At 39.7% G+C, this 15,176-nt stretch overlaps 1 protein-coding gene across 3 annotated transcripts in view; it reads right to left on the bottom strand.

Annotated features, from left to right (window-relative positions):
* Positions 1-649: 649 nt before the first annotated feature.
* Positions 650-15,176, bottom strand: part of acot7 (acyl-CoA thioesterase 7) — a 49,737-nt gene continuing 35,210 nt past the window's right edge. For all 3 annotated transcript variants that reach the window (XM_008413512.3, XM_008413513.3, XM_008413510.3), the window contains 2 exons: positions 14,647-14,831; positions 650-1,143 (listed from right to left, as the gene is read on the bottom strand). In XM_008413512.3, coding sequence (XP_008411734.1) covers positions 1,045-1,143; positions 14,647-14,831 — 284 coding nt within the window. In that variant the 3' untranslated portion in view covers positions 650-1,044. The remainder of the gene's footprint in view (positions 1,144-14,646; positions 14,832-15,176) is intronic.

Raw genomic sequence — 15,176 nt, 5'->3', positions numbered from 1 at the left:
ATTTAATGAGGGTGGTTTCCACAATCCGAATTTGATATAAATTGTTTTAGAAACATAAGTGTTCACACATAAGCCTTAGAATAGAAAGAGGGTATTTTTTCTTTAAATGGAGACTGTATGTGGTCCTCTCACTGGAAAGATAATTCAGTTTTGACACAGTCACATGAACATGGACTCTTCTCTTGAATAATTCATTGTCCCGATCTTACCTTCTGCACAAAGCGATATAATAATAATACTTTCTGTTTCTTATAAGGCCGAAAGCAATCTTCATATCTCATCTGTGCAAACTGAGAGTGAGGCGGGCAGATGATGGGATAGAAGAAGAGCCTTAAGGATAAATAGAGTAAATGAGCAAGAAGGCGACGTTGTGAGGAGATGGAGACGGATGCGGGCATGACACGGGCTGAAGTCAGAGTGTGACAGACATGCGGAGGAGGAGGAGGAGGAGGCAGAGGAGGAAGAAGACGGAGGTGGGGGAAGAGATGCTGGATGAGTCAAAACCCCTGAGCTCCGATGAACTCTCTGTGAAAGACACAGTGCTGAAAAGATGGCTGGCATGTGCCCTCTCTGCCAAGACATGCCTAAGACAATGACATAATTATCATCAAACAAGCAAGGACACGCTGCGAGAGCCCCCGACTCACGCTTGGCTTTTAAAAATTTTTTTATTCACTCACTTATTCATCATTTCCCTTCCACTCTCAGTATTACTTTGGGCTGACATCGAAGCCAAATGTGTATAGTTAGAGATCCTGCAAAACGACATAGTATTTCTACAATCCCACTGTCAGTTAATGCAAACAGTAATAATAAATAGATTTTACATGCAGTACAGTCGTAAAACTCTCCCTAAATTAAAAAAAAAGTACTATTACTTTGACATTGATATTGCACACATGTATACGGGAACACTTTGGTGAGTAGCGCTGCTGCAAAACGGGGTCACAGAAGACGGTTTAACAGGCTACAGTAACAGAGAAGCATCAACTCCGTCGTAACGTGTGCGTACTGCGTGGGTTTTGATTCTGTTGAGCCACAGTGTCACTGCTGACGCTCCTTTTCCGCAAGTCTCCTTGTTTTATTCTGGAGGTAACGTGACTTGCCCTCTTCAAAACGTTTCTGCTCATCGTCTCCTTCGATCTGAGGACAAAAGCACAAGGACAAAAGACTTGCTTTAAGACGCGCATTCGTCACTTTCACATTAGTCTGCACAGGAATGCTTCCTCCGCTGTAACATTATGCAAAGGCGCGAAAGCTCTGATCTAATTTACCAGCCTGCGCTTGGCAATCACCATTCATCATCTCGGTGAGGTGGTCTTTCTGCATTCTGTATTGTACACGCGGAAAGTTTGCAGAGGACATTTGCCATCGACACATCTGAAAAGTGTTTAAAGGCGATTCTGTAAGGTTCTAGACTCTAGTGTCGTATTAAACAGCAATACGGTGGGAAAACAGTGTAATTTGGACGAGCTGAAAGATCACCAAACCTTTATGTTAATATTACAGTAAATGTAATTTACTATTTTGAGATTAACGCTATCTTCTTACAAAGCCCTCAGATGCTGTCTCTTGACCTGCTGTCCAACAACTTTAAACACACAGAGCTTCATTGTCTGTAATGAAACTAAATCCACTATATAAATGTTTTTAAAGAAAGTAAGACATGCTTTTCAAAATTTCACACAGATTTCACTAAAAACTTTCAGTAAAAAAAATTTGTTTTACTCTGCCCCCCTGGAATGAATTTTTGGTAGTATCAACTTTTGCTCTGCATGCTTTAGCCTTGACATATCTAGTAGCTTTACACGCCGAAGGAGGAAAATTCCCCCTCTTTGAATTCTCCAAATTCGCACCAGCCGCTGACAGGATGCAGCTGGTGGAGGATGATTGAGAGAAAACAATGACGGTATATTTTTTCTTGACTGTATCTGCTGATGTGTGTTGCCCATAAGACCAGGTTTGCCCAGTGTCCATCTTCGCTTTAACCAGCTTCTCTGTCCTTGCCGAAGGAAAGCATTCCCACCTGATGATACAATAGCGATATTTTCATTGAAAATGATGTGTTGAAGGTGATGTGCAGTGCTAATTGTCCTCCAAACATAGTCTTTTGCACATCAGGCAAATTGTTCCTTTTTAGTCTCCTCTGTCAAGAAAACCTTCTTCCACATGTTTCCTGTATCCTTTCACGTGACTTAAACTGCAAACAGAACTTTTATGTTAAGATCAATTTCTTTTTGAGGACACACTCAGATTGCAAACGGAAAAGCAGATACCAGTCTGATGGGTGAGGTGCAAACCTGGCAGATTGGTAACAACTGTGCCACAAGACCAGTGGCGCAACTACACATTATTCAGGTGGATGCGAAAACATAGATCGGCGCCCCCCCCCCCCCCCCCCCCACCGACCGAGGGAAGGAACGTCAGGGTGAAGGAGCAACGCTCACTCAGCCCCTCCCCCCCGAGGCGACGATACGTGAAGGGTAAAACTCGCTACGTGCGCGAGGTGAAGGAGGGTAAGGCGCGCCAAAAGTGTACGGGAAAACGTCATCGGCGCGCCGCCCCCTCCAGACGGGGTTTTGGCGCCCCCTCTGGTGCTGCGCCCCTATGCGTTGCATACCCTGCATACCCACTTTTTGCGCCACTGCACAAGACCCTAGCAGGTTCAAGACACTGGGGATCATGACTCCAATGTGACAAGAAAACAAACACCAGCGTGAACGTATCGTCGAAGAACAGGTTGAGAAGAATGCAGCTGCAGTTCTTGGTTTGTTTGCCGTATACCAGTTATATAACCGTCAACATATTGCTCAGTCAGTTATGCTTTGTTGCCATTCAGCTGAAAGTAATGCATAATTCCAGTTCGTTGGGTTTCAAAAAGGGAGGAAGGCCAAGTCTCAACACAGTTCAGTATTTTAAGGAAATGTACACTAGCCATTCATTGTTTTTAACTAAGTTTGTCAACCAAACCTGAAGTGTGTTCATAAATTCAGCGAGTTTATCACTTCCTGCATAGACAAAAAATTATATTGTGCAAACAGGAAAAAAAACTAGTTATGTATGTAATGATAGAGAGATGCTTCACCTTTTAGGCTGAGGTTAAAAAGAGGAAGGCAGGCAGTTTCACTATTGACCGCCTGGAGGAACAAACTGTTTCACAATCTGTTAGTATGTTTTTAATATGCCTTCATTGCTCTACCAGATGGCAAATGATGGCGTGAATTATGTTCCGACTTGGTCTTGAGATGTAAGAGGCTGTTCTGTGGAGAAAGTCACAGTGAAAAGTTGCTGAAAAGAGGGAGTTGTGTGCCACTGATGTGCTCTGCCGCCTTTACTACTCACGGCAGGTCTTTCTTGTGTAGACCAACGCAGCTTTTGAATCACACTGTGCAGCAGTAGGTCAGGAGGAGGCTCTCTATTGTTGACCGACAGAAAGTGGTCAGAAAATCCTGACGGTGCTTTAGGGGTTAGAGGAAACGTGGTCTCTGTGGGAGATTTGTGTGGTCAAGCTGAGGTCAGTTGAGATGTGTAATCAGAGAACTTTAAAGCTCTCAACCATCATCGCTTTGTGTGCTAAGTTCTCAGCATGTTGTTATTTTCTGGAATCTGTTATTATTTATGTGATGATGTTTCCATTCAGGTTAATACAAGAAAACCACTCTCAGTGTTAAAAACCTCCTTCCAATAGACTGTCATCACTTTCCATTAGCCATAAGGTGGTGGTAATCAGGAAAAACTGAATGATTGTGTTTATATAATAGAGAGAGGTCATGGGTGTAAATGCACAGAGAAAAAAATCTTGGTTTGCTAACTGACCAAAATTACGAGAAGTCTTGTCTGATTTAACTTTAAGCAGTGAGGAAAAATGTGCGGGTCTTCATATTTGTTGTGTGTAAATATGTGATTTCAACTGTAGGTGTGGTCCTGTTCAAACCATGTGTGGAGAGCCAATCACTGCCTCAGCTGTTTGCTTGGTATGCAGACTAATGCTGGTCAAATTAACAGGGAAATGGAACAGAAATGTAAAAAAAAGGAGTCTAAAAACACTTGGTGATGATGAGGGATAGTGAAAATGGCTGATGGTAATTAAATAAGCACTTGACTGTGCTTATTTTGGGTTCTGGGATAATTGTTGGTGACAAGACATGGCGGGAGTGAGAGACTGGAGAAAGTTGTAAATAGATGAGAGCTAATATAGACAATAGATAAAACCTACAGATTTCCAGTAAAGCCGTTGATCTTACATGACAAATGGTATCCATTTATCAGACCTTATCAGAGACTTAGTGTTTTCTTTGCCTAGAATCATTTCACAACCAGGAGCTTCAGCGATAACAAATAGTATTATTGTTAAAGCAACCTTGATTACTTTGTGTACAATAAACTATTCTTCTAAATGGTGATGGTGAATATTTTTAACCCATCTTTACAAAGATCAGTCTGTCACAACTGAGCTTTACACAAAGATTATAAAGAGACAAAACTAAAGGAACATTGAACAAGTTTCACAGCAACTGCATAAAAACAGGAAAGAAAAACAACATCAGTACCAACATCTGTGTTTTTAACATGATCCGATCAAGTTGCCATGGCGACTGCACACCAGTGGACTGATTAGCCCTTTTATCACTGCTTGTTGCCGTGTTTAATGTGTGTGTGTGTGTGTGTGTTTTTTGTTTGTTTTTTTTTTAGGTGAAGCTGCCATCCGGAGTGTTGGTCACCTAACCTGGTCCTCATCAGAGCTTCAATTTTATTTTTTGAGCAAAGCTGGTCATATGCACTGTTTACATTTAATATAGATTAGTTTCACGGCGGCAGAGTGGACGCTGAAGGTGACCCAGAAGATGGAGACAGCCAGGTTTAAGTACTCCGCGTTCCCAATCAACCTGATCAGCAGCACCTGTAAAGGGGAGGAGCACAAGGAGAGACAAAAACAACACCTGCAGCCCAGCCCTTAAGGCCCAGGGCCGTAACAATAAGCACACACTGTATTTTTGAATCATTTTTGACAGGGGTGTTTTATAATTTATTAAGGTATTCCTTTTTGGCATGTTCATTCTTTACTGAATCAGATGAAGAGTTGGCATTCATTGCCACTGATCTGCTTTGAGTTTTGTCCATAAAACAGCTTGCTGTTTATTAACAAGTGCATGTAATCTATTTGAGAGGAGAATCGGGGTAGGGAGGAAAAGTTTGATTTTATAATCATAGACCCGCTGTGATTATTTTGTGCAAATTGTTCCTGTAATAATTAAATACTCCACTGGGAGCTGCAGAACGGCTAAGCTACTGCTGAAAGTGACTCGCTGTAGCAGTCAGCCCCACCATGTCGCAACCCGCACCACAGAACAGTTCACGCCAGTGAAGCTACACCACCTTGCAGCCTGAAAGAAAAAAGTTATCTAGTTAAGCGCTTTCATCCTTTCTGTATGATACAACTGTATGCACTGCTGCAGCATCGCCGTGTTGGAACAGTTGCTGTCTCAAGGTAAGTTATGAATAAAAAAAAATTACACATGCTAAAGCATAAAATTCTTCTATTCATTTTTTCATTCACTCACTTATTATTTTTTACAAAACACCATAGAAAATACCAGAGGGAACACAGTCGCTCTGTACCAGTCAAACACTACTGTCGCACTCGCGCTCCTTTGTAATATTTTTACAAAAGACGTCCAAATTTTTCTAAATTTCTCTAGCTTAAAAGAAACATATTTAATTAATTGTCATGAGAACAGGTAGGTACTCTGAACTTTGTTCTCAAAAATTATAAGTCATATGAATTTAAAGTACTGTTTTAGCATTAGCAATGTTATGATTTTATGTTTCAAATAAACCAATTGGATAATCTTAAAGAAGAATCCATCAGGGTTTGGGAATCAAGAGACTGACCAAAAATTTGATTTCTTGCTCTGTCTTCATCATATTCTCCTTTTTATTTTGTTGTTTTGAGTTTTGTTCCCCAGTAGTAAGTCTCTGAAAGGCTTCAGAATTTGGGTCCAAATCCGTCTGCAGTGGTGTTTACTAGGCTGATCACCTTGAGCCACGGAGCCTACTGCTGAAGCTCACTGCTTACCGTTGATCCTCGCCACCATATCAAACCTTATATGCATAATTAATCATCTACTCCAGACTCATGAGCTTTGCTTCAGTGAGAACAAACAGCTCCGTGGTCTCTGTGCCGTGCTTTGGATTACTGGAGTTTTCATTAAGAGTCTTACCGCTTAATGTGACGTCATTGGCCCAAATACACACGTTAACACTTGCAGAGCTTTCCAAGTGCTCCTTTTCGAAGCCCATTTATGTGCGTGTGTGTGCGTGTGTGTGTGTGTGTGTGAAATCCAGCTGTGGAAATTCACAATTCATTAACCACCTGTGGATCTGTTACCTTTGTACCGTTACTGAAAGGAAACACATTTCTAGCTGCATTCCTTACCAAAACACTGCTTTTGAATAATACGAGAAATGTTTGACTGACAGAAAATAAACCGACTGAAAGGGTTGCATGGTGGAATTATTGCCTTGCAGCAACAAAGTCATGGGTTCAAATCCTAGCCTGTTTTTTTTTTCTGCATGGGGTTCGCATGTTCTCCCCATGCATGGTTCTTATCCTCCTCTCTACAACAAACAGTGTCCTACATAAAGATGTAACACACTCTGGGTGTCTGCACTAAAACTGCGCATTATCACAAAACGGTTTGCTTATGAAAATAGCGGCCAAGTTTTAAACACTTTAGCCTGGATTTTCTTTAGATTTGTCATAAATATTTAAGCATCTTTGCAAATTCATGAATAAGGTATGTTGAAAACCTTATATGCATAATTAATCATCCACTCCAGACTCATGAGCTTTGCTTCTGTGAGAACAAACAGCTCCGTGGTCTCTGTGCCGTGCTTTGGTTTACTGGAGTTTCTGGTGCGAGTGCACCCGTTAACCCACGCGTGGCCGTTTTCAATGGTGGGCATCTAGAAGTAAATGTGCATCGTTTCATGTGGACCACAGAAGGTTGCCATGAGAACTGGGCTTGTTTTTGTGTCAGAGGAGGCTAGCTGAATCTCTGCCAATGAAGAACGAGGAAGACGGGAAGGAAGGATGAAGAGGACAAAAAAAAAGAGTAAAATGAGGATAGAAGGAGAACAAGAGGGAGGTGGGAAATCTGAATAGAGTCGGGAAGGACAGATGACCAAAGAAAATCAAAGATAAACGGATAAAAGAGGTGAAAAGAGATAAATCTGTTGCCAGCTCAAAAGGGATGAATGCGCTTAATTTATTCATTAGATGTCGGCAGCTAGCCTCGTTCCAGTTGCAGAGGAAATACTGACCCTTTCGCTTTAATAGAACCTTTCAAATCCATAAGAGAATAAAAAAATTGTTCAGGTCTAAGATGCTAGAAGACATTTTCATTTATTTCCAAACTGGACCGGCAAAGCGCATACATCGTTTCGGTACTTTTCAAGGGTACCGCTGCGAAGACAGTCCCCTGAAGCCCTTCGTGCTCACGCTGTCCTCATGCCCCACTTCGGCTCTACCAGCAGTGCACGCACATCACCACAACCCCCCACCCCACCCATCCCCTCCACACACCCACTCTTGTATAGTCCCTCACCGCGCCCCCCCCTCCGTCCCCCCAGTGTTGAGCTATAAAAGGAAAATCTAAAGATAGTAACCACGGCGAGTTCACTGGAGAGACACTAAGGATTTGAGAATGAGGGGGGGAAAGCACCTGCAGTTAAAAATAGCAGAGGCAGGCCTTTCGATCAGGCTATTTATAGAACACAACTGGCTCAAAAACCGCCTAGGTGATATAAAAATTTTAGCAGGGATGGTCTGACACTTGCTTTTCTAGCTTTCAGGGTTTGTTATATTTTGCCCAAGAGGAAAGAAATCTAATGATTAGACTAATAAAGAATATGGGGGATGGAGAGGAAAGAAAAACGAGTGGAGCTCTAGAGTGAAAAGAAGCTAATCAAAGTCTTGAAAGGGAAATGTTTTTTTTCTGTGCAAATCATTCATAATTAAAGTCAGATAATACACTAATAGAAAGATAAAACAGAAGCTGAATCTCATTATGTGTGACCTCCCCACATTATTCAATCCTTTTATAGGACACGGCAGGAAATGAAAACCCGGTGATATCCACCCAGGTTTAGGCCTTTTCAATTTGAATTTTTACGTGAGCTTGTTAGAGAGAGAGAGAGAGAGAGAGAGAGAGAGAGAGAGAGAGAGAGAGAGAGAGAGAGCGCGAGAGAGCAAGAGAGCAAGAGAGAGAGAGCTGTTACTGAAAGAGGGAAATTTGTGGCTTTTCTGAAGTTGATTCAGCAAAGAGATCTTTGAAAGAGGCAAGACTAAATGGAAAGCAACACCAAGCAACTGGAAAATTCATACATGCAGTAACAGAGGAGGAAAGCCTCCCTCCATTTGTGCTGAGAAAACATGCTTTTGAGATAAATACATTCAGAGAAATGTTTTGGTTTTGTTCCTTTTAAGATCTTTTTTTTTTATTCCGGCGCAACAAAACAATTTGCTGCCAGTATACAAATTCGAAGCTTTGAAAACTCTCACATTAATTTTGCCTGTGCTGTCTTTGTCCTGTAAAACTAAAAATAAATAAGAGGGAAATGTTATGCAAAGTGCTTCACAGCTTTGCACAACAGACTCCCAAACAATAGAAAGGCTTCAGAGTTAAAAGGGGAGCGCAGATAATTGTATACCTAAATAATTTCGGTGGTGGCAGGCCACTTCTCACCAATCCTCAAACAGTTCCACGGCAGTAACCTGAAAAGACAACTTAACCTTTTCAACAACAACTTTTTTTCACAAATTTTGCCATGTGTACACCACACATGGCAGGAGTGTCTCTTAAGACGATCTTAAATGTCTCCCAATAATCAAGGCATGCTAAGATTGTTTGAAATGGAAAATTGGGACAAAAAATGGCATAAAAATAGTTTGAACTAGGCATTAAACAGTACTCCAACACATTTCAATTTAACTTGCATCAATGTTACCACTGGTCTGAATCAGCAGCAACACATTTAAATGAACTTCAAGAGCCCCTAACTCTATGACCTTCAGCAAACAAACATGTCCTCTTCTTCAGTGTAACACCATCAGCTTATCAATGAAACTCAATCCAGACTTTCTAAGCAGCCAGGTATCAGTTTACAGATTAACAATCAATCCCTATAACAATAGCAGGGAAACTATCAGGTGTCATAGCCCCAAGAAACAAAATCCATATGGCAGCTTTTAATATCTAAGGGTAATTAATAGCGTGTTATCCCAAAGTCATCCCAAATACTGTATATTAACGGTTTAAAGTATCAAAGTGCTAAGTGGAAACAAAAAAAATCAATTTGAAAATCGAGTTCAGTAAGGAAGTTGGTTTAAATCGCTCCACTAAATTAATTGGCTTAAGAATTAATCAGTCAACCAGAATTCAAGGTAAATGGATTCAGGCCAATCATTGCAGTTGTATAACGGTGGAAAAGTAAAGTTATATCAGCCCATTAGTCATTAATGCAGACACAGTGAACCAAAAAGTGATTGGTGCCAGCATAAAAAGTTCATTTTATACATGTACATCATTTGGTAAAATAATGATCACAAACCGAAGAGAAAAAAAACAAAGAGCTTGATAACAGATTCAGGTCTTATAAACACTATAGTCCTTTAACATGTCAGTACTGAATGATGAGAAACAACGATGTTGGGATCAGTTGAGTTGCGGGCAGGAGACCGTTTAGCTCTAATAGCAGGGCTGGCAGATCAACCTCTATCGTCTTCAGACAGCCATGTGACAGTAACTGCTTCTAAATGGGACATAAAGCTGGATCAGCTAAGCAGCTTCATTATATTTATTACACTGTAGCACACAAAAATGTTGAAGCACAGTTAAGATTAATATAAAAGTTTGGAAAAATCTTTTTTGTAAAATCTAAATTACATTTTGACTAAAAAACACTCATTTCTTTGGTTTTTGTTGCAGGACAGCCAAGTTGCCTCACTTTGTTCCATCAGCACAGCGTCGAGTCATCAGAAGCATTTTGTCTGTTTTTAACGGTCGACTGGAGAACCGAATAAAATCCAAGGATCACTATTTAAGAACCACCCAGTTTCCATGCTAACCAGCTTCTGGCTATAAAACACTCAGCTCAACCAACCATACAGAAAAGCCTTAAGTGAGGAGGAAGTTCTGGAAGGCTTTTCTCCTATTCTTTTTGCACAAAAACGGGAAAAGCCATTGTCCTTAATGGCATGCCAAATGGATTAGAAAAAGTACTTTTTTTTTCTTTTTAGTGTTTTCAATTGATCCTCTACAGAAGTTACTAGGTGACCATTTTCACAACATTAAAGTAGTCCTAGGTGAAATTCATTCAATTTTATCCAAATGAATGTCTTTACTACATTTTCAGATCTTGTGGATGATATCATTTCTCTTAAAGGAAACACGGACTTATATGAGGTTGACATTGGCGATAGTTGCTCTTACTGATGGAAACTGAATGCACGCTCCCTCGTTTTGAATCAACCTCATGCCACGTTAAAGCCCACAGTAAATAGAAAGCTGGAAATAGCACAGAGTGAGCTTTGGCGTTCCTCTCTCGCTCATTTGTGCTCAGTGATCGGTTCACATGAAGCCAAGGCTCACACGTACAGATCTGTACTTGCTAAGGCAGCTTCCTTCTACTCGAGGTACATATATCTACAGTGTATGCATCATTGTGCAAATTTCTCTCTATTCTTCTTCTTCTTGTTAAGCTGGCATGTTACATCAGCAGTAAGGGATCCAATTAGTTCTCCTTTTTTAGTGTCGAATAGACTTTTTTTTAAAACAACATTGCGTTTTCCTTAGGATGACATTTTTTATTAAAATGTACAAAGGCTCACATTATTACTGGAATCTTCAAGTACTGAAATCCAAGCAGCGAGCTGCCTGTTTGAGATGGAAAACCTGGTAATGAATGCACAGAGGGGGAGGCAGACAATGGCCGAACTAAAGGGCTGGTTTTGTGAAATGGAAATAGGAAGAAACATCGGAGCTTTTGAAAAGGCCAACCTGCAGGAGACACGTTTGATGATCATTACTATCTAGCTTATGCATCACCAGAGAAGGATGTCTCGTAGTTCAGCATGTCGTTTTTTTTATTTTTTTTTTATAAAGGGCAAGTATGATGGTTTTGAGATGGAAGATATAGAAATCCTTAAAGCATAAAACATAAATCAATCAAAATTGGACTTTCCGTGTATTTTAAAGCACATAAGTCATTTCAAAATACTTTCCTGAAACAAAAAGAACCTTTGTATTCATATAAAACAAAAAATAGTACCTAAAATTGATGATAATGAAGCTTACGAAACAGCTGAAAGTGACTGGCAATTGCTTTAAAGAGAAAATTTGTTTTCTAACAAAAAAAAGCAGAAAGGGAAGATTTCTCCTGATCTACCAGAAACAATCTGTATGCTCAAAACCACTTTGCATTGGGAATCAGGATTCAGGCGAAGTAACAACCCAAGGATTAAGAATGAGTGTACATAAAAAATGACATAGTGATGACAGACAGCTTAGGCAGGGAGTCAACACAAGTGTTGCTTGTCAGCCGAAAGATTTTTCAGATAAGAAAATGCATGAGCTTTTTTGTGCTTTTTGGCTCCTGTGTCTACATATTGACGGATATCTCTGAATCGTGTCATTACTGTATTTTCCGGACTATAAGTAGCTCAGGAGTATAAGTCGCATCAGTCAAAAAATGCATCAGGAAGAGAGAAAAAAAACAGATATAAGTTGTATTTATATCTGTGCAACTTAAATTATTTATTTAGAAATGGTCAAACTTGAAGGGAACCTTGTCCATTGGCCAATACCAGAGCGTAGAATGTAACTTAATTTCAAGCAGATTATATCTGACAAATATATCTAACTATCATGAGCTTCAAGTCAGGACACAAGTGAAAACTAAAAGATGTAGCAGGAAGAAATAAACATTTTAAAAATAGCTGTCCACCTTCAAATTCTACTGGATGTCTATAGCCAAAGAGTCGATGCAGAATTTATGAGACAACTGATCTGAGATAAATCTTTTGAAATTCACAGATATTGACACTGTTAAGTTTGTCTTTGTTTTAGAACATCTTTGATTGTGGTCGCATTTAAAATGACAATTTCAAGCTTAAAGATTTTTTTTGGGAGATTTTACAGAGACTAAATTTTTGTTTAAGAAGAGAGAATGGATTTTTAGGTAGAAATCTGCTTCACTCTTCACTTTCAGCCTGGTACCATTTTTGCTGCTCTGGCTTCATTTATTAATGCGTCTCTTTGGCTTCTGCAGCGAGCCACGCGTACTTAAAGTTTAATGATGAGCTCAGGCACTAACTTTGTAAATGTGGTTCAAGTGTTCACTTGAGAGAATAATGACCTACTGCTGGACTTTCAAATTTCTCTGAAGCTGCTTACTCAGCTCATGTCGCTGTTGTCAGCTTTTTCTGGGCTTGCAAAGCAAAGAGAGAAGCATCATCATTACATCACAAGGAACGATCTAATCCAACAGCAATGGGCAAGCCTGAAACAAATGAAACTAAAAAGGGGAAATTTGCAACCAAACCGAACATAAAAACAGCAATTATTGAATTAGGAAATTAGGAATCACGACATTTCTACGCATTTACAGTAAAATAAATATTACATTTAAAATTAATCGCAATCCATTGAACCCTTTGTTTATTTTTTGGAACAGGATCTCAAGGGCCCCTCTCTTGTTGAAATATCACACGCTGACAGGATGAATTCACATCTCTCTGAAGAGTTGGATGGGATTTCAAAGGATCATCATAGAGAGAGTCAGGGCGGGTGAGTGGCGCCAGGAAATAATTCAAATACATCGGGTCAAAGCAGATGGCTCGTGTGCATAATGTTTGCATAATAAACAGGGTTAGGATCACCATGCAGCACAGAGCCAGGGCAAACAGCATCCATCTCTCTCATGTCCACATGTTAACCTCTGCTTTTACTCCCCAGAACTGCCGAGTCAGACAGTCACTGACAATAAGGACTGTTTTCAGGGATAACGGCCTTTAATTCTCCGAAATCAGATCAGGGTAATGACTAAAAACTCTTTCCTTTACTGCAGTCGGTTAATAGCTTATGTTTAATTGTATCAAAGTACCGGTAATTTAAAAAGTCTCAATAAATATCAATCTTCTAAATAACTGATCAGTCTTGTATCTAATGAAAAAAATCAATCAGGCTCCCAAATAAGTGATCAGTCAGTTTGCCATTAGCGACAAACTATTACTGCCTAAAGGAAAATTTATATAGCTTGAAATAAACATTCGGAACAATATTTAATGTGATTTAAGGCACAATTTTTAATCAAAGGTTTTCTTGACCTCTTGCTGAAGTTTAAAAAAAGCCTAATTTGAGTAAGACTATCCAAAATAAATTTGAGTTCTGTCTAAACAAAATAATCAGAGGGTCTTAATTTGAGGCCTGGATCATCTTTTTTGACCTCTCAGTGACCCAGACTGGATCTCTTGACCTGCGGTTCTCACTGTCCTGAACTCCCTGACAGAGCAATCCCTGCACGACAGCTGCTCTGCAGCCTGAAGGCTGGTCTGGGGTTGAGGGAAGTTTTGGCTAACATATCCCGCACAGGTCAGTGGATGGTTACCTACTTTGGATCACCCCGAAGCAAAGTTAGATATAGAAAACGAAATGCTCTTAAATAAAGTCACTGAGTAATGCTCTGAACACGTGGAGATAGGCAGGAAATGGAACACAAGAAACTGACTGTATGTCACAAGAAAGGTGAGAAAATACAAAGCGCTGTGCACAAAAATAAAGCAGATTTTTTTGCTGCTTTATAAAACAATAAAACAAATCCAATAAGTTTTATTGACTGAAATAAAACTTATTGGATTTGTGTTCTGTTTTTTCTTGTCTAGTCTTCCCAACAGGCCCGTGTTTATTCTGCAAGACTAGAGAAATGTATTATTTTACCTGATGTGGGAAAAACAAGAACAAAGTTCCTCTTGGCCACGAGATTTAACTCTTCTAATGAAACTGAAGAGCAGGACTCCCTGTACCTCGTCAAAATGGCTCTACCACTTCAGACTTACAATCATGCGCATTTAAAATTTCTGACCAATAACATGCTAGCTGTCTGAAAGCACAGAAGGAACAAGTTCTGTCCAGGTAAATGTTTCAAGAAAAAGCTAAAAGAAAAGGAAAATAATCCATTGTTTTCTTGTAGTTCTAGAAGACAGAATAACTCTTTTCATTTCTTGCGAAGTGAAATATATACAGCAAACATATTTAAATGCTAAGTTAGGAAAGGAAAAGGTTAGATTGGAGGTGTTCGCATGCTCCAGTCTTCAATAATAACCTTGTCGCAATCAGAGTGAAGCAATCAGCGTCCAAAATAAACAAGACAGAAATCACACATTTAAATGATGATGTGTTACTAGAAATTCATGGTCTATTTATCCTTTTCCACAGTAAAATCTAGTAGATTACAAAATCTAAATAAAACCTCTTTTGTCTTTTATTTTGAGCCAGACCATTGAAACATGATACTGTGACTCTTGTTTTTTTTTTTTTTTCCAACGATGGTTTGAAATGCAGGGGGGAAAAAAAGTTTAGTACCAACCTTTAGAGGCGGGACATTTAGCGGTTTATTTTCCTTGTCAAGCGAGATGAAGGTGAAGAAGGCTGAGACAGCACGATATTTCCCTGTCTGCCTGTCTACCAGCGAATCGGCATCCACCAGCACTTCTATTTCCATGGACCTGTTGCTGACAAACGTGAGCCGGCCCGTCACCGTCACCACGCAACCTTGGAGAGGAAAAGAGAAGGGCATTGAAAAAATTGGTTTAACAAGTTTTTGTCTTAAATACTAGCATTTATCGATGCGATTTAGTTTTACATCTCAAAATCACTTTTGTTTCTCAGACGTTCGTTACTTGCTTCAGGTACTTTGTTGTCCAATTTCATAAAAAAAAAAATACAATAAACTGCAATGGACAAAAAATGAGGACCAGCAACACCCATTCATATAGGAAAGTAAAGCTTGAAATCATAAAAAAAACTGAGTGAACATTCAATTAAGAACATGTACATTGATCCAGAAACACATTGAGCTTTAGCAAGTTAACACCTTTAATTTCCAATTTTATTCTT

This window comes from Poecilia reticulata, chromosome 7 (genome assembly GCF_904066995.2).
Source record: "Poecilia reticulata chromosome 7, P_reticulata-male-v2, whole genome shotgun sequence".
Lineage (NCBI taxonomy): Eukaryota > Metazoa > Chordata > Actinopteri > Cyprinodontiformes > Poeciliidae > Poecilia > Poecilia reticulata.
The sequence above is the reverse complement of the archived record's forward strand: the minus strand, read 5'-3'. Positions and strand labels throughout refer to the sequence as shown.